The sequence below is a fragment of the Hipposideros armiger genome, unplaced genomic scaffold (assembly GCF_001890085.2).
Source record: "Hipposideros armiger isolate ML-2016 unplaced genomic scaffold, ASM189008v1 scaffold_128, whole genome shotgun sequence".
Taxonomy (NCBI): domain Eukaryota; kingdom Metazoa; phylum Chordata; class Mammalia; order Chiroptera; family Hipposideridae; genus Hipposideros; species Hipposideros armiger.
Genome location: NW_017731478.1, coordinates 2,705,307 through 2,726,493, shown reverse-complemented (window position 1 = coordinate 2,726,493; position 21,187 = coordinate 2,705,307). Strand labels below are relative to the sequence as shown.

Here is a 21,187-nt window from a genome sequence, read left to right as displayed (position 1 = left end):
AGCCCAGCAAACTGCCCTTTAAGGAGCTAGAGAACCAGTGGCCCTCTGAGGCCATCCCTCCGGGCCCCCGCGGGCGAGATGAAGTCACCGAGGAGTTAATGGACTTGGCCAAGGTACGGAGTTCCTGGCGCCGGCCACTTAAGAAGCGCCATGAAGACCTGGTGGCCCCAGGCTCGCCTGAGCTTTCACCACCACAGCCCCTCTTCCGGCCCCGGACGGAGTTTGAGGAGATGACCATCCTGTATGACATCTGGAATGGTGGCATTGACGAGGAGGACATCCAATTCCTGTGTGTCACTTATGAGCGGCTGCTGCAGCAGGACAACGGCATGGACTGGCTCAATGACACGCTCTGGGTCTACCATCCCTATATCCTACCAGATGGGGTGGGGGGGTCCACCCCTCCTAGCACAAAGGAACTCTCCTACCTCTCTGGGCCCTGTCTCCCGATACCCGTGAAGATGATAGCACAAGTCACCATCACCTATGGCTCAGTGTCTGTGTGCCGACACCAGGCCAGGCTCCATGCGGAATCGCCGCTGGCACTTTTAAACACACCCTTTGTGCCAGGTGCATCTTACCCCCAGAGTTATTATAGTAGGTCTCAGGGCCAGACATACCAGCGGCAGAGACTGACTGAGGACCTCCTCTTCCTGGGCCCCCATCACCTAACTTAGTCTTCCCGACAGCCCAGTGAGGTTGGGCTATTATTTCCCTTTTACATATATGTAGAAACCAAGGCTCAGAAAGGTTAAGTGACCTGCCCAAAGGCCACAGGTATGAAGTAACAGAGCTGAGATTTTTTGTTGTTGAAGATTTTATTGGGGAATTGGGGAAGGGGAACAGCCAAGTTGTTGTCCTTCAATCTTTGTTGTGGAGGGCGCAGCAAGCTCAGCTCCAAGTCCACTTGCCATGTAGTCGCCCAGCAGCAGCTCGCGGCCGCTCAGCTCAAGGTGCCGTGTTCAATCTTAGTTGCAGGTGGACATAGCCCACCATCCCTTGCCGGAGTTGAACCGGCAACCTTGTTAAGGAGCATGTGCTCTCACCAGCTGAGCCATCCTGCCACCTGTTGGCAGCTCAGCTCAGGCGCAGCTCACTGGCCCATGTGGGAATTAAACCAGTGATCCTGTTGCTCGGAGCTCACATTCTTAACCAACTGAGCCGCCCAGCCGGCCCAGAGATGAAATTTTTAACCCAGGCAAATCTGGGCTCTTCACTATGATGCTACCCTGATAGTCGATTGTTACTATAGCATTTTGAGGTTGCCGCTATTATCATCCCTGTACTAAACTAATTTATTGAGCACTTACTTTGTGTCAGGAACCCTGCTTAGCACCAGAAGCATATGTAATTATTTGTTATGGGGTAATCGTTGTTATCCCAGTTTGCAGATGGGAAGACTGAGGCAGAAAGTAGATAAGAAACACACCCAGGCCGTGCAGCTGGGTACCCCTGACAGAGTTCTGGCTGTCAGTGGGGTTTAGGGGTGTGGGTGTGGGCAGTGAAGCTGGATATTGTAGCCTCCTGGAGATTGGTCTGAGGGTGGAAAGGCCAGGCCAGTGGGATGGGTCCCCTGAGGGATCTTGAGGGGCTCACCATCAGTGTCCATGTGGTCCTTGACCCACACCCACCCACCAGCCTCTCTTCAGCTAAGAAAAAGAAACGGGATGACGGCATCCGCGAGCACGTGACAGGCTGTGCCCGCAGCGAGGGCTTCTACACCATCGATAAGAAGGACAAGCTCAGATACCTCAACAGTAGCCGTGCCAGCACGGACGAGCCCCCCACAGACACCCAGGTACTGCCATCGGGTGCCTGGACACACCGGAACCTCCAGGCCTGGGCAGTGGGTGGGGGTTGTGGAACCAGAGGGACTGGCACACGGAGGAGGGTTATTTACCTGGCTGCTCAGATATGAGAGGTAAGACGGGTGGTGGGCAGCGGAGAGCCTCCGAAGGGCTTTAATGAGGGACGTGAGCAGAGTTGAGCTGCATTCACAGAAGGCTCATTCGTTACTTTTTTAAAATGAGGTAAATATCTACTGAGCACTTGCTTGTGTCCCAGGCACTCTTCTGGGGCGACAGCAGTGAACAAAACAAACTCCTTTTTCTCATGGAACTTACATTTTAGTGGGGACCAGGAAATAATTAAGTGAACAAATAAGCGAATGCCAGGTGGAGAAAATGCTATGGAGAAAACAGAAGAGGAGGCTATGGGTTGTCGGGTCAGAGGGGATCAGAGAAGGGGATGTTTGAGACAGACTTGAATGAAGTAAAGAAATGAGCCATGTGGATAACTGGGAGACACCACAGAGAAGTAGAAATACTTCAATAAAAAGTTAAAACAGAGAGTTCACTAAACCCAGGAGGTCACTCAGGGAGAGGAGGCAGGGGGACTCAGTGGTGTGAGCAACGAAAGGAAAGGCTACTTGTGGCCAAATAGACAGAGGCTGTGGTGATGAGGTTGGATTTGTATTCAGTGGGTGACAACGAGCCACAAGAGAGTTTTGAGAGAGGAGGAGGTAAGGGTGGCATGGTTGTCACCCTGGTTGCTGTGTAGAGGGTTGATGGTAGGGGGTCCCCATTCCAGTTGTGTGGGTAGGTAGGACTTGGGTGGCTATAAGGAAAAAAGTGGATGCATTTGAAAGAATATCTAGCATGTTAGAAAGGTCCAATGGACAGGACTGGAGGCTGGATTAGGTATAGGAGACAAGGGAATTGGATGGGTCTGGCTTGGGGGCGTGGGTAGCTGGATGCCACACACCGAGGTGGGAAGGGAGGTGGCACCTTCACTTTGGGACAGCTTGAATTTGAGGGTTTGTGGAACTTCCAGAGAGTGAGGCCTGGCAGGCAGTTAGATACACAGCTACACCATAAATATTGGGAGGGGACCCAATATTCCTGTCCGGGGACCCAAATTTAGGCATCATCAGGTTGGAGATGTTAACTGAAGGTCAGAGTAGGGACGAGCTTACGCAAAGAGAGAGGATGTGGGGAGGAGTGCAGCTCCAAGCAGTAAAGGCCGGGCTGGAGGATGCGGGAGGCCAGGAGAAGGAAGGGATGTGAGGGTTTCGAGGAAGGAGCCATGGGTTTTGAATGTTTGGGGAGGTCAGAGCGGCCATAGTGAGCGCCACAGGGGGTTGGGGTAGATAGACACCCACCATCTTCTGTCCGAGAAGCAGAGATGCTTCCGAATCTTCTTGCTGAGATGAGAAAAGACAGCAAGGGTGAAGGTTAAGTTATGTCATTAATCTTAAGACTGGAGGAGCTTGAGATTCTGGTGAGAAGAAGAGGTGACAATTAGGGACAGGACAGGCACAGATAAGCCCAGAGCAAGGAAGCTGGGGCAGCAGGGACCCAGGGCTTAGGGTGGGGACGCGGGCACCATTGGTGGTCAGTGGAACCAGCCCCCTGACCTGTCACCACCCCGGGCAGGGCATGAGCATCCCAGCGCAGCCGCACGCCTCCACCCGGGCCGGCTCCGAACGGCGCTCGGAGCAGCGCCGTCTGTTGTCCTCCTTCACTGGCAGCTGTGACAGTGACCTGCTCAAGTTCAACCAGCTCAAGGTGAGGCCGGGCCGCAACAGGGCAGCAGGGGTGGCAGCGGGACCTGAGACCAGGGTTCTCATGCCTCCACGCCTTCCCTCCCCAAGTTCCGGAAGAAAAAACTCAAATTCTGCAAGAGCCACATTCACGACTGGGGCCTGTTCGCAATGGAGCCTATCGCGGCCGATGAGATGGTCATCGAGTACGTGGGTCAGAACATCCGCCAGGTAGGCACTGCCCGGGGGCCAGGCGTCGGGGCGGGAACCGGGCCAGGCAGCCCAGACTAAGGCCTCTTCCCGGCCAGGTGATCGCGGACATGCGGGAGAAACGCTACGAGGATGAGGGCATCGGGAGTAGCTACATGTTCCGGGTGGATCATGACACCATCATCGATGCCACCAAGTGTGGCAACTTCGCACGCTTCATTAACCACAGCTGCAATGTGAGTGCCACTCTGCCAGGGGGACCAGAAGCTTCTGGCACGGGAACCGGCGCCCCCTGCTTCCCAAGCTCGGGGTCCACCGAGGGTGGGAGGGAGGGAGAGTGGGGTGTGCAGCCTTGTACACGGAGCCTTTCTCCTCCGAGCGTCAGTTTTCCCATCTGTAAAGTGGGTGTAATGAGACTAAAGGTGCTCAGGAAGTGGCCCTTTCCATTGGTAATCATGGAGGCCCTTCTCTGTGGTGGGGCTATTTCTGTGCTTCAGTTGGACAGGCCCAGCCTTCAGAGGGCTCAGGTTCTGGGGCAGTGCTTGTCCACTAGAACTTTCTGCAGCGGTGGGAAAGCTCTGCGTCCATGCTGATGCAGTACTCACCCTGTGTGGTGTTAACCCTGAACTGTGGCCAGTGTGACTGACGAACTGAGTTTTTCATTTAATTTTAATTAATTTAAACTGAAGCAGTCTCACATGTGGCTAGGGGTGACCGTAGTGGATGGCACAGGTCTGGGGCGGGGGGGAGAGGCGTTGATAACAAGGGTGGTTTGGTGACAAGCACAGGGGGCTTCGAACAGGAGGCAGGCCAGGTCCAGGCGAGTACCCCCAGCTCTGGCTTTGAGTCTGGACATTGCTACTTAGTGAGTGACCGTAGGCTACTTACTGAATGTCCTGGTGCCTCAGTTTCTCAATCTGTAAAACAGGAGTGATAACAGTCCCTCCTTGTAGGTTGCTGGGAGGACCACAGGGGTACTGAAGGTGGGCCCTGCAAGTGTGCGGACAAGCAAGTCCTCAATCCCTGCCAACCTGCATGGTTGTGACTTGATCAGTGGGGGTGGCGGGGACTTTCCTGTCACTCTCTTGTGAGATCTGAGGAATAAGGGGATTACCCAGGTGAGGTAGTGAGTGGGGCAAGCATGCCGTTCAAAGGCCCTGGGGCAGGGAGGGAGAACACCTGTTGGAGGGAAAGCAAGGTGGGCAGTGGGGATGGACTGGGGGCAAGGGGGTGGGGTGAGAGCATGAGATTAGCAGGGTTGGGGTGGCCAGGTCAGCCTTGTAGGCAGAACTGAGGGCTTTCTGTCAAAGCCCAGGCAGGCCACCAGATTTTAAGCCATGAGGTGACAGGATCTGTTGTCCCTTTGGGAAGATTTCCCTATCATCTGGGTCAGGAGTAGATTTTCTCATAGGATGGATTGGCAGTGGGAACCGCTGCAGTCCAGGCGTGGCTGGTGGCAGTGGGCGGAAAGCAGTAGATAGAACCCACTGGGCATGGGGGTGGGCTGGATTTGGCCTTGGTGGGGTGTGGGTGTGGGAGGCAGAGGCTTGGGGGCCTGGGTGCATGGTGCAGCTGATCCCTACAGCTTAGGTTTGGCATTACTGAGTCAAAGACATCTCCTGGCGCTGCCAAAGGCAAATACTGGGCAGGAGGATTTCTGGGCCTGGCGCAGGGCTGGCAAACCTTTTCTGTAGACAGCATTTTTGGCTCTGTGGCCCAGACCATTTCTTAGCAACTACTTAACTGCAATTGTAACAAAAGGAGCCCCGGCAACATGTGAATGAATAGGTGTGGCTCTGTGCCAATAAAACTTTATTTGCAGAAATGGGCAGCCAGGGGCCAGAGTTTGCTGACGCCTTCTATAGAGCCCAGAAATGAGGCTTGGGCCAGAAATACACATTTGAGCCACCTGTAGTATAAATGGAAACGGAAGCCCTGGGAAATAATTGATTATTATTACCATCATCATTCTTATTTAATATCAGTGGCAAAAGGTCCTGGTCACCCATGGGGTGGCAGTGGGTATGGGGGTCATGCAGCAAGCGAGTGAGGCCTTGAACACAGGGCTCAGTTTGGTGGCTGTGGTGGTGGAGGGCTGGCCGGGGTCCTCTGCTCACCCTCTCCTCCCAACTCGCCCACAGCCTAACTGCTATGCCAAGGTGATCACGGTGGAGTCGCAGAAGAAGATCGTCATCTACTCGAAGCAGCACATCAACGTCAATGAGGAGATCACCTACGACTACAAGTTCCCCATTGAGGACGTTAAGATCCCCTGCCTCTGCGGCTCCGAGAACTGCCGGGGGACCCTCAACTAGGCCCAGCGCCCAGCGGAAGGATGTCAGCCGCTGCCAGGGGCTTCCGAGCGTGGACCCCCCCCACAGCCCCAGGGCTGGGCCCCACCTCCCACCCCCATTTCAGGTGCTGTCCTCTACCCAGCGGCCATGTTAGGGCCTGGCGCCCCCAACACTACCCCCAGGACCCCAGTGGCTCCAGCCCCTCAGTGGGAAAGGGCTTCTCTGTCTGTCAGCCCGTGTCTCGTGGTTTCTAAAAGAGCTCCCTTGAGGATTTTTGTTCAGCTCCAACATGAACTTCTCTTTGTCTCTGTGTCGCTCTCCCTGGCTCACTTTCTCCATCTCTTTCTCTGTCTTTTCTCTTTCTCATCTTTATTATCATCAGCCTCTTTCCATGAATGCTGCTATGTTGTTTTGTCTTCTCTTTACTTTCTGTCTCATCATACGAAAAGACATTTTAACCGTTGAAATGTGAAGGCAGAATCAGAGAGTGGGGACCCCCCGGTGGGGGCTGCAGAGTGCTCGGTTTGGTGTGTTGGCCAGGGCGCTGGGCCAGGTGCTGCAAAGAAGGGGGGTCGGGCCAGGCGGCCTTGACCTCAGAACACTATGTAAGGCCCTCCCTCTCTGCCGGTGGACTCAGTGAGGAGAAGACCCCCCCCCCTTCCAGGTCCCCACCCCCAGTCTGTTCCTTCCCCAGCTTCCTGGGGCGCCATTTTCCCTCGCAGACCCGGGTAGAGCCAAGCTGGTCCCAGGTAGGAATTTCCCCTCTGGGCTTTCCCAGCCACCCCACACCCTGCCACCCCCAAAATCTTGGGTTCAATGTTTACTTTCTCATTCGAATGCCAGCAACGAGGGAGCCTCCCAAAGGCCCCAGCGTGGCCGGTGAGGCACTGGGAAGGGTCACGTCTACTCTCTCCTGCCCTCACCTTCACCGGGCGAAAGGAGGGCCTCCCAGGGCAGGCGGAGCCCCTAGTCCCGCCACTACGGGTGTCTGAGGTGTCTGTCTGAGGTGTCTGACGGTGTATGCACGTGGCATTTTTTTGTTTATAAGCTTCGACTGCTCGCTCCCCCCCCCCCAAGCCCACACCTGCCAACAACCCACTCATCCCAAGAAGTCAAGAGCATATTTATTTTCGGAGTGAGAAGATTATTTCTCCTAGAGAAAGGAAAATCTTGGTAAAGTTTTTAAAACTCAGATCTAAATCTGACAGGTTTTTTTTTAACCCTTTTTACCCCCTTCCCATCATCCTCTTCAGGGTTTATTTCCATGAATTGTTTTTTCTTGTGCGTGTATAAAATCAAAACGAAGGGAAAAAAAATAGGTTTTAGAAGTTCAGAACCAACTTCTGTATATAGGCTGCCATAAAGGACTTTTTCTCGGGAACATTGTTTCTTGTAGAAACATGTGGGAAGACTTTTTTGCTCATTTCTTTGTACTTCCAAAAAAACCACACACACACACACACACACACACACACACACACAAGTCCCCTGCACCCCAGAAAGCAGAGCGGGCGTGTAAATAATTTATGGAAAGTGACTGTTGTGACCAGGAGTCATCCTCACCAAGATGGGAGAGCTCCCGGTGGGTCCGCGCCCACCCTGCAGATGCAGGCCTGGGGCCTCTGGTATCTCAGCTTGTGTCAAGCTTGTTATCATGTAAATTCTGTACAAAGAATTGTTATTTTTCTCTTTTTTTTTTTTTTGTCGTTGATGGTTTTGTTGTGGTTTGTTTTTTTTTTTCCCCTTCACCCCACGCCCTCTCTGTTTGAGACTGTCCCCTGGTTTCAAGGCCCATGAAATCAGTGGCATTAAGACACAGAGTGGGGACCTGGGCATAGCGGTGGACTTCTCTTCCATTTGCGGTTTGCTGCCTACCTGTGCAACTGAGGAAATATTTATTTTTCACATGAGGAAATGTGTAGTTCGTAGAGACAGCTGATTTAAGTTACTTGTGCAGCCCCCAAGGGGCTGTCTTCGTTCTGTCCCCACCCTCCACAAAAGAAGTGGGGGGTGATATGGGGAAACCAGGGGCTGGGGCCAGCCTTAGCCCTCACCCTGGCCTCACCTTGCCCAACCGGCGAGGGGCCAGGCCCTCCCCGTCCCCAGGAACCCCCATTCCACCTCTGAAATGGTTTGCCATATCCAGAAATGTCTTGGCCCAATTTTTCTTTCAATGCCTTCATTTTTATTGAACAAATTTTGCTTTTAAAGAATTGGGGGTTTCTGCTTTGTTTTTGTTTTTTTTCCCTTGTCCTTCCTTACCTGCCTCCCTCCTCCTGAAAAGAAGAGAACCCATAAATTTTAGGGATGTTTGTGCATATAGGCTCTATCATCCGTATGTAACTTGTTTTGAAGAGAAGTGTTTCCGTTGTGGGTGTGTCTTGCTGTAAATATTTGTTCATATTTTTGTGAATTCAATACTATGTACCATTGTATTATAGTAACTTTTATAAAGCAAACCATAAATATACTGACTTTTCTTACAGATAACGCCATCTCTCTTGCTCTCCTCTCTCTCTTCCTCTCCTTTCTTTCTGTTGGGCTCACACTCTGTTTTCATAGAGGGTGGGTTGATTGGGCTGGGGGAAGGGAGAAAGAGCTAGGTGGGCTGTGGTCCTCTCAGACCAGCAGTCCTTAAACTCCGCCCTGTAGGTGAATTCCATGAGCTAAGGCAAGTTATGGTTGGATTGGACCATTGCACAACTTTTTAAAGTTTTCCTTCTAGAACCTTTTTTTTTTTTTAAGATTTTATTGGGGAATCGGGGAAGGGGAACAGACAAGTTGCTGTCCTTTTGTTCTTCAGTCTGGTTGTGGAGGATGTTGCTTCACTGGCCCACGTTGGTATTATCATTGCGCTCTTCCCGGGTGAGGCAGTCACTTGCCAGCCATTGGATGGCCGCTCACGGTGGCTCACAGCAGCTCACAGCAGCTGCCGGTCAGCCCCACTGCAGCCTATGCTGTTGCGGGCAACTCACAGCAGCCCAGCTCTGGGTAGAGCTGTTGTTCACCATCTTAGCTGTAGAGGGCACAGTGTCACTGGCCCTCATGTGGGATCCGAACCAGGACCCTGCTGCTCAGAGCTGGTGTCCCAAGCCAACTCCTAACCAACATGCTACTCGGCCGGCCCTAGAACCTTTCTTAAGACCTTAACTAACACTGCTAATAGTCTTTAGTAAAGGAAACAAGATCCAATATCCTATTGCTATCACTGAAAGAACTCAAAAATGTTTCAGATTTAAGGAGACAGTGCTCTTGTCTGCATTTGAGGGAGGAGGAAGCTGATAAAATAGTCACAGGTTGAGAAAAATTAAACATATGTAGTGTGTGTGGTATTCCAGGTAGGTCTCAACTCTGCCTTATCCATTGGTGGGGTAACCCCGGGTCCCACAGAGTTTGTTAGACGATGTCCACTTATCCCTGAGAAGAACAGATTCAAAACCTCAGCAAGAAGCAGCGTAATTGAAAAAATGCTGCATCTCCTTTTTTACCAGAGAAATGCAAATTATACCACAATAACATTTCCCCTATCAAGTGGCAAATATTAGTTAGAAGATACCCAATATTGGCAAGCATGAGGTGGGGTGGGGGTTGGGCACTCATGCAGAAATTGCTACCACCTGTAGGAGGAAAACTGAGATATTAACAATCAGTATTTAAAATACGCATCAACTCTTGGCCCAGATGTTCCACTGTCAGGAATTGAACCCGACAGCCCCAAGTAGGATGTACAAGGATGTCCTTGGCAGCCTCAGTGTGAACAAAGAAATGAAGGCAGGGCAGGCGTCCATTAGGGGTGGGCTGCTTTTCGGAGTTATACATCCAGACAGGTGAACACCACTGCAGCTGGATTTGTAGGAACAGAAAAATGGCCGAGGGTGAGGCTGAGCCAGGAAAGAAGGTAGATGCAGCCCATGGCCATTCATTCAACCAATATTTATTGAACACCTATTCTATGCCAGATACTCCTCTCGGTACCGGGGATCCAGGAGTGGAGAAAGATGGCTCACCTTCGTGGGGACTGTTTTTGTGGGTGGGCTAGACAGTCAAGAAGAATAAATGCTATAGCCAGGAGAAAAATAGCTAGGAGCAGAGGTGTCAGTGGGAGGGCAGTGCAGTTTGAAATAGGGTGGTCAGGAAGTCCATTCAACCAACATGGGAACCAAACTCGAAGGAGATGAGGGTCCATTTTCTCACTGTAGACACCGGGGAGAAGGGAATTCCAGGCTGAAGGAACGGTGCGTGCAAAGGCCCTGAGGCAGGCTCCTCCTAGTGTGTATGAGGACCAGCAAGGAGGCCTACAAGGCTGCAGCTGATTGGGGAAGGGGCGGGGAAAGGAAATGAGGTCCCAGAGGTACTGAGGGGGCACTGGGGAGGCAGACAGTGTAGGGCCTCGCAGGGCAGCATATGGACAACCCAGGGTGTCCAGCCCAAGGCACATAAGGGAAACACACATTCAAATTTGAGCTTCCTTCATCGTCCCTTGAGCCTGCTCCTCCTGCTGTATTTTCCACCTTGGTCAATGGCCCTTGTATTCCCTGCCTCTCTACCCACCACTGCTGCTGCTGGTTACCTAAGCTCAAACCCCGGAAATCTGGGACTTCTTCTCCCTTATTCTTCAAATCACCCACGTCTTCCTTTGCCTCTCAGACCCACAGGATAAGTCCTTTCTTCACTGGTTCTGCTGTAGGTGCCAAAAAGGGAGCCCCAAATGGAGACATCTGTATGCATAGGGTAGAGTGGGGTGGGGTGAGGAGGGGAGGTACCAGGTAGACTTGGGCAGAGCCCTTCACACAGGCCCCTCGCCAAAAATAACAAGAGCAAACACATAGCACTGACACTGTGCCAGCCAGTTTTAAACATCTTTGATATTAAACCCACAGCAGTGCTCGGAGGTGGGTATTAGTTCATCCCCATTTAACAGATGAGGAAAACAGACACTGAGAGGTCAAGTCGCTTGCCCAAGGTGACACAGTCAGTAAGTAAGTGGCTGACCTGGGGGTGAGAACCCAGGCAGTCTGGCTTCCTAGTCCGTGCTCAGCTAACGTGGGTCCACTCTGCCTAGCCCCCACTTAAAGAGGCAGCCACCTCGTGGCTCATTGTTGCTACATAGGGAGGCAAGCCCAGAATTGCCTGATGGTTCCAAGAAGAACCAGAATCCTAGAATTTGTATGTGAAATATCCCAAGTTTCTGAAATGTTGACAAATTGGTTTGAAACCATGCAGACAGAATATGTCTGTGAGCCAGCTTTGGCCCGTGAGCCACCAGTTTGCAAGCCTCCTGGGTTATAGAATCTCCCTCCTTTGCATAAGCCTTCCAAAAGGAAGGGAGGGCAGTATTTTTAACCAGCAATGGGGGCCTGGGGCCTGCCGTTGTTCTCTGGGTTCTCGCTGATGCTCTTTTCATTTCTGAAGTTCATGATCCCAGAAGCCTTGACCTCTTCTATTACCTGAAAAAAAATTCTCCCATTTATCAAATTAGATTTTTTTTTCTTACACCTGCTCCTAATTCTGAGTTGAGTCACCCTCAGCGAGGGCTGTGTATTAAGCATCAGAAACAGGAGAAACCCAATTTGCCCCCACCTCTTCCTCTTTGGTTTTGGAGAAAAATGTCCTTCCAAGAGTTTTAGGCCTAGTAGCTCCTCTCCCAACTGCGTCATTCTTTTGCAAGGGTCACTCACACTTGAACATGGACTAGCTACTTTCCAAATGGAATCCCTTCGTTACTGGGAGCAAGTCGGAGGAGAGTGGAGTGGTATTGGGGGACCGGTGACTGCTATGCTGAGGGGCTCAGATCCCTCCTACCCGCTCTACCTCTCAGACCAGGAACCATGTCCAGTGGCTGCTGAGCGGGGATGCTTCTCCAAAGTTCCTTGGCTAAGAACTTCCCCTCTCCTATGTCTGGAAGTTTGGGCTCAGGGCAATAAAGATGGGGACAGCTCATCTTTAGAGATCATAAAGCCACCAGACAGAATGCTGCCAGGTGCGGTCCCACATTTGGGCTGTTAACCCTTGCTGTTTCTTTTTCCTGGGATGCTCTTTTCTCAGATTTTCCCATAGTCTGGCTCCCAGAGGGGCCTTCCCTCCATCGAAATGAGTCCTCCCTCCCAGCTTCACCTCCACACAATCTCATCACCTGCTTTATTTCCTTAATAGCATTTACCACTTCATGAAACCATACTGTCTGTGTTCCCCTCTAGAGTGTAAGTCCTCTGCACCCCTTGGTTGCAGAATTCCCCTGACCTGCGCAGTCCTGTTAGCAGGGCGCTTGGACCCAGCGCTTCGGCTCCGGAGGCGCTAGGAACCCGTTACGCGGAGGCCTCTTGCGGCGCTGTGGCCCTGAGCGCCCCCTGGCGACCAAAGAGCATCACTGCTCCAGCCCAGTACAAACACCAAGACACCCCATTGGAACCCGGTCCGCTTTATTCCGGAGGCAAGGAGCGGCCCAACCGAGGTGGCAAGGTCAGGTGGGCGGAACCTCTGAAGGAGGGGAGGGGAGTCCCGTGTGAGGTGGGCGTGCTCCAGGTCCAGGGGGCGTGACCCGCCGTGCGCCTGCGGGTGGGCGGTGCCTCGACGGCTCAGGAGGGGCGCGTGGGGCCTACATGCCGTGGATTACCCCGTTGGTGTCCATGTCCGTGAGATTGCCCCGCAAGTTCTGCTCCTCCTCGAAAGCCTTGAACAGTGAGTTGAAGTTGCCGGCTCCAAAACCCTGGAGCAGGAGAAAGGAGGTGAGTTGCTGGCGCAGAAAGCTCAATGGGGCTAACCTACATGCCGCCTTGGGCTTGCTGGCGACAGGTGGTACCTGGTGGTTGTGGCGCTGAATAACTTCCAGGAAGAGCGTGGGCCGGTCTTGCATGGGCTTGGTGAAGATCTGCAGGAGGTAGCCTTTCTCGTCGTAGTCCACCAGGATTTTCAGCTCCTAGGTGGGAGACGGGACTGGGTTAGGGGGACGCTGGCCCGCCCCTCTAGTATGGTGGGATCCTTAGAAAGGCCCTAGGAAGGGGCTCCTGCACCCACTAAGCCAAGAAAAGAGATCTTTCTCCATCCGTTACAGAAACCTCAAAATAGACCCCCCCCCCTGCCAAATTGTCCTATTACCAGCTCCCTGCCACAGTCCCTGTGTAAGCCTCCATCATGGCTGGCCTGGGCCACCCCAGTAGTCTCCACAGAGGTCTTCCTGCTTCCGCTCTTGCCTCCATACAATCCACCTTCCCCACAGACATAGAGGGATCTTAAAAATCAGATCATGCCATTCCTTATTTAAAACCCTCCAGTGGAAATTGGAACCCTCATAGGTTGATGGTGGGAATGTAAAATGGTGCAGCTGCAGTGGACAACCATCTGGCACTTGCTCAGAAGGTTAAACATAGAGTTACCTTATGACACAGTAATTCCACTCCTAGGTTATCTACCCAAGAGAGCTGAAACATATGTCCACACAGAAATTGTACACAAATGCTCATAGCACCTTATTCGTAAGAGCCAAAATGAATGTCGTCTATTCATGCGATGGACTATTAAAACTCAGCCATAAAAAGGAATGAAACACTGACACTTGCTACAGCATAGATGAGCCTTGCAAACATTGTGCTAAGAGAATGAAGCCAGTCAAAAAAAAATCACGTTTTATATGATTCCATTTATATGACATGTTCAGAAAAGGCAAATCTATAGAGACAGAAGATAGATCAGTGGTTGCCTAGGGCTGGGGGGCGGGGACGAGTAGAATGGTGGGTTTGGGAAGTGATGGCTATGGGGTATGAGGTGTCTTCTTTTTAGAGGGATGAAAATGTTCTAAAATGGATTCTGATCACCGTTGCACAACACAGTGAATAGTTACAAACCCCTGAATTATGCACTTCGAAAGAGTGATTTATATGTTATATGACTTGTATGTCATTAAAACTGTTAAAAACAAAACCAACCAACCAACCAAACAAACAAACAAAAACCCCTACAAAGGTTTTCTGGCCATAGAAGAACAAAAGCCTACAAGAGGAATCCGCCCCTGTCTACCTCTATGACCGAGGCCACTCCTCAAACACATCCTTTAATCCACGCTAGCCTACTTTCTGTTCCTCAGACACTCGGAGCTTCTCCTACCTCACGACCTTTGCACTTGCTGTTCCCTCTGCGAGGACTGCTCTTTACCCAGCCCCTCTCATCATCTAGATTTCACTGAAATGTCACCTCCTCAGAGAGGCCTTCCCTGACTACCTCCTGTAAAGTAGTCCCAGGTCACTCTCTGTCATAGCCTCTTTTACCTTTCTGCATGACACTGACTCTATCCCTCTCTGATGGTGTTTGTGTTATTTTTCATCTGTCTTCCCACTAGTATGCAAGTACCCTGATTTCAGGGACCTGGTCTGGTTTTCCTCTGTGTCCCCCTGTGTCCTGGTGCCTGCTGTAGAGTAGAGGTTTTGACAGTGTTTGTGGGGCTCATTGTCCCAGCTGACCGAGGAGCCTGCTTTCGCCTCACCTCCAGGATATCAATGTTCTCCTTCACGCGGATCTTGGCCGACTTGAGCTTCTCCCGAAGTTGTTTGTAGTACGTGGATGGAACAGCCAGGAATTCTATGCCTCTCTCTCTCAAGTGGCGAATCTGTCTCAGAGCAGGGTCAAGGTCAGCCTCCTTCTCTTTCCATGCTCAACACCCTTACCCAGGTGGAGGTACTGTGCCAGGAGGAGGCAGGGTCCTTATCCTGACTCCTCCAAACTTCCAGAATGTGCTGTGACCTTATGCCCTTCCTCCTCTGGGGCTCGTGGGTTCCATTAGAAGAACAGCAATCACTAACATTGATACAATGCTCACCATGCGCCTTTCTATGTATTGCCTCGTTATGTCCATGCAGTGATCTGTTGAGGTATCTGGATGGTTATTATCCCCATTTCATAGCTGGGGAAACTGAGGCATTGAGAGATTCAGTATCTACTCTCAACATGGTAAGCTTTTTTTTTTTTTTTTTTTTTTTAGCTGAGCCATCCTGCCACCTGTTGGCAGCTCAGCGGCTGCTCAGCTCGGGCTGGACTCGAACCGCTGTTGCTCAGAGCTCAAACTCTTGAGCGAGCTCTTAACCAACTGAGCCACTCAGCAGGCCCTTAGCCAGAGTGATTTTACTGAAATACAAGTCAGGTCACGTCACTTCTCTGCTTGCCCCACAGTTGTGGTATGTTTTAGAGTCATATTCAAAGTCCCCACCATCTGCCCCTACTCCGACGCTCTGACTTGGTCTCGTACCTCTCTCTCCTTTGCTCATTCTGTTCCAGCCACCCTGATCTTGCTGTTCCTTCAACTTCCTCTTCCCTGGCTGCCCCTTTGGCCTGGGGTGCCCCCCCACCCCATCCCCCCATATTCATATGCTTTCCTCCTTTTAACTCTGCATTCTCAAATGTCTCCTTCTCAGTGAGGCCTTTCATGGTGTGACCACCCTATTTAAATATGCAATGTCCTTCACCTTCCCTCTCCCACTGCCCTGCTTTATTTTCCTCCAGGGCACTCGCCACTATCTAACATACATATTTTACTTATTTTGTTTTCTGCCTCCAAATTGTCTTGTTGGCTGATGTGTCCCAAGTACCAAAAACAGTGCCTGGCACGTATTAGGTGCTCAATAAACATCTATTGAGTGAATGGATGAATGAATGAATGAAGTTGCCAGGGTCGTGCAGTGAATTCTTGGTTGGGCCAGGATTGAATGGGACAGTCCAGGCTCTTGTCCACTCTGCCACACAAGGACTAGGTAGGACCCAGCCTCCCTCAGGGCTGGATCCATAGACTTGGGACATTTAATTTGGCTCAAAGGACCTAACCAATCTTGCAACCTAACGTCCTCATTTTCAAGGTGAGGCAACTGAAGCCTAGAAAGGGGCTTGAACCCTGTAGAGAAACACAGCCAGTCACTGGCGGAACTGGGAAGAGAACCCATGTGTCCTGTTACTTTGGCACTTGCTATTTCTAAAGCCTAGAGCATTCTGCAGAGGCACTGAACTCTCCAGGGTAGCAATGTGCCTGCCCATGAGTGGCAGGAACCAGGGAGGGGGCCTGTCAGCCCTCCGGGCCAATGAAGGGCACCCAGAATTGCCACCCCCGCTCCAATTTGCAAAAATTGGCTCTGGAGCTGAGTGGGAGGTAAATTAGGACCAGGAACGGGCTTCTAACCGCTGTGATGATGTCGTGGGTCTTGAGAGCGATGTGCTGGACCCCAGCGCCCCCGTTATAGTCCACATATTCCTGTGGGAGGGAAACATGGAAACCCCTGTCATTGGTCCCATGCTGCCCCCACAAGAGTCCTCAAACCTCTTCCCTGGTTTCTTCTTCCCCAGCCAGACCCCTCGGGCACCAGGGAGGACCCCACCTGGATCTGGGACTTCTTTCTGCCCGGCGCCGGCTCATTAATGGGCATCTTGATTGACTCCTCATAATTTGCCACCACGATGGAACGCAGAGAGCTGTACTCCGTGTGCACCTGCGTGTCATCCACGGACCAGAAGCGGTGGAACTGCAGGTTATTCAGGTACCTGTGGGGTGGCCGGGAGGGTGCGTTGGCGCTGGGACTGACTCCATGCCCCTATTCTACCTTCTAGAACGTGTTCCCTGAGCAGGCTCCAAAAAGGAACCACCGCTCACTTCATGTACACCATAGATTTGTGCCTTTATTATGACAGTTTCCCTGCAGGGGGAAGGAAAGTCTTGTAACAAGATCCTTATAGGATGGCAACGCTCCCACGGGTGCAAGTGCTTTGAGAAGGGGCACTTGCTTCTCATTTGCACGAGGCCACTGTTTGGCTAGTGACAGTCTTCCTCTGAGCCTCCCTGGACTGTGACACCCCACCTGTGCCAATGCCCCAAGGTTCCTCAGAGAGAGGACCTGTGCATCCCTTTGGGCCTTAAATCTTTTGGTCTCCATGGGGACGGTTTTACAGGGAACAGATGAGTCGGTGACCTCAAGCTAAGCTACCACCTCGTGTTCCTTTTCCCACGTTGGTGTCCTGAGACAAGAACTGGGGAGTAGGCCTGTCGCCTTCATGGGAAGGGCTTGGGCCAGGGACTCACCAGTCTGAGGCGGACACCATCTCTTGATCAGGCTGATTTCCTACAATATGATCAATGACCTCGAGCTTGCAGTGGGGCCTGGGAGAGGGACGTGGTTAGGAGGTGAGGATAAGATTACTCCCTATATCTCCCCCTTCCCACTGGCCCCTCAATAACAATAAGAGCTCCCAATTATGTAGCGCCTACCATGGGCACTTTATTTGTGTCAACTCATGCCCCCTCACTACCCCATTTTACAGACGAGAGACTGAAGTGTAGGGAAATAAAGTAACTTGCCAAGGTTAAGGAGCCGTGAAGTGAAAGAGATGGGATCTGAACCCAGGCAGTCTGGTTCCAGAGCCTATACTCTTCGTCTCCAGGCTGCCTCAGGGGCGCCCCGGGAGGCTCGCCATGTTCTCCTTCCTCAGAAAAGCCCAGTCCCCATCAAAGAGAGGGGCATTCCTCTCCACCCCTCACCTCTGCCCTGAGGGGCACTCACAGCTTGGAAAGTTGAGGGTCCTTGAAGACTGGGGCCTCGAATCCAGGCAAGAACCGGCCAGTGTAGTTCATTTTCTCCACCAGGGTGTGTGTCGTGTCCCCATACTATGAGCGGAAAACAGCCTGGCTTGGCCTCTGAGCGCCCAGTGCCACAGAGGCCAGGCCGCATTTCATGGCACCAGCATAGACCTTAGTCCCAACAGGGGACTGACCCTAACTCGATGTGTGATCTTGGGCAAGTCACTTCCCCTTTCTGAAATGAATCGCAACCTGTCACTTGGCAATTGCTTTCACAGTCTGTCTGCCCCATGGAACCGGAAGTTCTGTGTGGGCAGGGACACTCTCGCGCACTGCCGTGTCCCTAGCACCTAGGGCAGTGCTTGGTGCACAGTACGTTCTCAATAAAAATAGGTGAACTAAATGAAGAATGATGAAGGCGTTGGATCAACGTATACTGAAGGGCTCTTTCCATCCTAACAATCTTTAAGTGGTATGTAAACTTGAGACGGTAGGAACTATGCTTGTCTCTGTATGACAATGACACGGGTGCTCAACAAACTTGGTCATCTTTGCTGAGTGTCTACAATATGCCAGGCGCTGCTTTAAGTGCTGTCCATGAATGATCTCATTTGATCCTAGGAGCGGGTATAGCTGAAGAAGCTGAGCTGCAGAAAGGTTAAGTGGTATGTCCCAAGTCACACAGGGGGCCCAACGCCAGTCCTTGCTCATCTAAATGTAGTCACAGAGAGGTGAAATGATTTTCTCAAAGTCACACAGCTGATGTGGGGTGGGACGTCCCCAGACCCTATCTCTCTCGTTTTCAAAGCCCCTACCTGACATGTATGTCCCCATGTTGTCAGCCCCCACTGGGGAGGAAGGGAAGCCCCGTGGGGGTGGCTGGTAGCTGTCACCAGCTTCTGCACACTGGCCAGGCGTTACAGGTTGTCAGACTTGAGGGAGAAGTCTGTGCTTTGAGGCACAGGGTGGGACGGCACAGGGGTCGGGGTGAGGGTGGGGAAACCTGGCATCTCATTGGGTGCTTGACCGCAGGAGGGTAGGGACACCAAAGTTAACTCACCGTCTGCAGCACAGCGAATTTCACCTTCCCAAACTTGTCTTGCTCTACCCAGGGCTCCCGAATGATTTTGGCGCCTCGTTCCCGAGCTTTCTGCAAGGGAGATGGGGTGGGGGAGGCGGTAAGGGCTGGTCCCTCCCAGAGCTCTTGCTGGCTGTTCCTGTTGGATCCCCTCTGCGTGGTCCTGCCACAGCCCCCTCCAATTTTAACAGCCCCAGGCAGGAACCCCAGCCAGCTACTGTTGCCCCTGAGACCTATGCCTCCTGCCCATTTGGTAGATTGGGAAACTGAGGCTCAGGTCCAGAGTTGGGGTTCTGGGAGACAAACCATGTGGGGGTGAGGGTCTGTCCTGTCTCTGCTAACTCACTCTGTGGCCCTTTCCCCTCTCCAGTTCTCAGTTTCCCCATCTGTAAAAAGGGTGGTTGGATAAGAAAAATATGAGCTGGCTTTAATTGAGCACCTACTATGTGTCAGACCCTCTGCCAAGTGCTTTACATACACGATTCATGCATTTATTTACCAAAATCTTACTTACTGTATGTCAGTGCTTATCACATATCAGGCAGTGTTGTAGATATTAACCTCTTTAATCCTCACGGCAACACTACACTCAAGGTACTGTTGTTCTCTTCATTTTATAGGTGAGGAAATTGAGGCACAGAGAAGTTAAGTCACTTACCCAAAGTCACACAGCTAATAAGATTCAGACCTGGCAGCTTGCCTCTGGAATCTATGCTCTGAACCTCAAAACTGCCTCTCAAATACAGTATGTGGTTCAGAGTCAGGCTTAAGTAATGGTAATTATATCTTATATCCTCTTTGTAATAGTGAGGTCGGTGCTGTGGTTATCCCCATTCTATAGATGTGGAAACTGAGGCTTAGAGTGAGGACACACAGTTAGTCAGGGGCAGGGCGTCACTGGAACTCAGGCATGTGTCACACCAACGTGGCAGTGTCCTCCAGCCCTGACGGATAAGGGGTCCCTAGGGCAGACAGGGTAGGCCAAGCCTTATGGCTTCATCTTCATGCCAGCCCAGGTGTGGTCTTACCTGTACAATGTAGTCACAATCTTCCACCTCAAACGCGATGTCCTTCACTCCATCCCCGTGTTTCACCAGGTGATCGCCCATCTCTGTGGCCGGCAAGGGGAGAGTGGATGGCGCTGGAGTCATGGTCCCCTCACCTGTACGCCCAGCCTGCTGGGCTCCATCTCCTTCTAGGCTGAGGCCCCCTCCCTGAACCCTGACCCACCCCCTGCCCCCCACAATACCATGTCTCCACCCCCTGGTGCCCCAACCTCCCTGGGGCCCCCTCACCTTTGTGCCAGGGGTTGAGAGCAGAGGAGAAAACAAACACAATCTAAGACACAGAGGAGAAGGGAGGTGAGCTGGTGGCTCAGGAGCCAGGAGAGTGTGGGCAGGTGGACCCCCACCCCCTCCTCCCTGCCCATCATTGAGATGGGGCAAAAGAACCAAATTATCCCTCCCAACTGCTTGGCCCTGAGTTCCAGCCCCTGCTCTGCCTTAGTTTCCCCCCTGGTCCTGAGGGATGGGGGCTTCTCCTGTGCCAGACACCCCTGGGGTCCTGAGACAAGCTGCTGGGTAAGGCCTGCCCATGGGGAGCGCTCCAGGGACATCCAAGGCCTCTGCCAATTGTTCCTGAACATCTGTGGAGCCCGCGTTGGGCCAGGCTGAGAAGGAGGTGAAACCAAGAAACCTAAGAAGGTCCCCGTTGCATGTTGTACAAAGGTGCCCGGCGGAGGGCCCAGTGGGTGCTGCACTCAGCCCACACTCCCCTAGCTGCGCCTAGCATTCCGGAAGAGGCCTGGGCCTGCCTGGAGGAAGGGCCTTCTGGTCTACTTCACCCTAAGGCGTGCAAGTCGGGGAGCTCAGAGACCAGCGGGGAGAGAGAGACAGGCCCCTGGATGAGTGGCAGTCCTGGGGCGGGGACTCACCTCCCCTTGCTTGATCACGTGGCTGACCACCTCCCTGGAGCCCGTCTCCAGGCCCTTGTAGGCTAGTGGTTCGAAGCCCATCTTGTTGCAGTAGAAAGACGCAGCCTGGATCAGAGTTGCAAATGGGTTTGTGAAGGCCAAGGGGCCAGCCTGGGGGGCCCCCAGTCTCCCTCAGCCTGTCTGCCCCCCCCTCCCGCCTCCTGTGCAGAGTCCTTCCTGGGGAGAAAGGCTGCTCTCTGACCCTCCTGACCTCAGATCAGGTTCCTGCTGGGGTCCTGCCCTGATTGTGTCAATGGCATCCAGTGTATTGGTCCTTCCTGGGACGGTCCCAACACTGTCCCTGATCCTCCCCTCCCAGGGGCCAATCACGACCCGGCTGGAGGCCTGCCTTGTCCACAAGACCTTCTCGCCTGCCCTCTGCCCGCTCCAACACCTCGCCCTGGCCTCTACCTGCTTGGCATTGCCGACCCAGAAGGTCACGGAGTGGAAGTGGAGGAATCGGCCTCTCACGGGCTGCAGGAGGAGAGAAGGGGCGAGACTGAGTCCCTGGAAGTAGGTCTAGAGAAGCGCAGGTGGAGAGGTGTTC

At 52.5% G+C, this 21,187-nt stretch overlaps 2 protein-coding genes across 2 annotated transcripts in view; one reads left to right on the top strand and one right to left on the bottom strand.

Moving 5' to 3' along the window:
- The window catches only part of SETD1B (SET domain containing 1B, histone lysine methyltransferase), a 23,864-nt gene extending 15,329 nt beyond the window's left edge, over nucleotides 1-8,535 (top strand). Inside the window, 6 exon segments of the mRNA XM_019648919.1 lie at nucleotides 1-369; nucleotides 1,632-1,798; nucleotides 3,435-3,566; nucleotides 3,653-3,772; nucleotides 3,850-3,987; nucleotides 5,893-8,535. The exon segment at nucleotides 1-369 is cut by the window's left edge and continues 113 nt beyond it. Coding sequence (XP_019504464.1) covers nucleotides 1-369; nucleotides 1,632-1,798; nucleotides 3,435-3,566; nucleotides 3,653-3,772; nucleotides 3,850-3,987; nucleotides 5,893-6,066 — 1,100 coding nt within the window. The 3' untranslated portion in view covers nucleotides 6,067-8,535.
- A 3,912-nt stretch (nucleotides 8,536-12,447) lies between these two features.
- Nucleotides 12,448-21,187, bottom strand: part of HPD (4-hydroxyphenylpyruvate dioxygenase) — a 13,373-nt gene continuing 4,633 nt past the window's right edge. The window contains exons 3-14 of the mRNA XM_019648872.1: nucleotides 21,052-21,114; nucleotides 20,602-20,706; nucleotides 19,964-20,006; nucleotides 19,697-19,779; nucleotides 18,651-18,740; nucleotides 17,574-17,677; nucleotides 17,096-17,173; nucleotides 16,398-16,560; nucleotides 16,202-16,273; nucleotides 14,522-14,644; nucleotides 12,845-12,961; nucleotides 12,448-12,751 (exon numbers count right to left, since the gene is read on the bottom strand). Coding sequence (XP_019504417.1) covers nucleotides 12,641-12,751; nucleotides 12,845-12,961; nucleotides 14,522-14,644; nucleotides 16,202-16,273; nucleotides 16,398-16,560; nucleotides 17,096-17,173; nucleotides 17,574-17,677; nucleotides 18,651-18,740; nucleotides 19,697-19,779; nucleotides 19,964-20,006; nucleotides 20,602-20,706; nucleotides 21,052-21,114 — 1,152 coding nt within the window. The 3' untranslated portion in view covers nucleotides 12,448-12,640. The remainder of the gene's footprint in view (nucleotides 12,752-12,844; nucleotides 12,962-14,521; nucleotides 14,645-16,201; nucleotides 16,274-16,397; nucleotides 16,561-17,095; nucleotides 17,174-17,573; nucleotides 17,678-18,650; nucleotides 18,741-19,696; nucleotides 19,780-19,963; nucleotides 20,007-20,601; nucleotides 20,707-21,051; nucleotides 21,115-21,187) is intronic.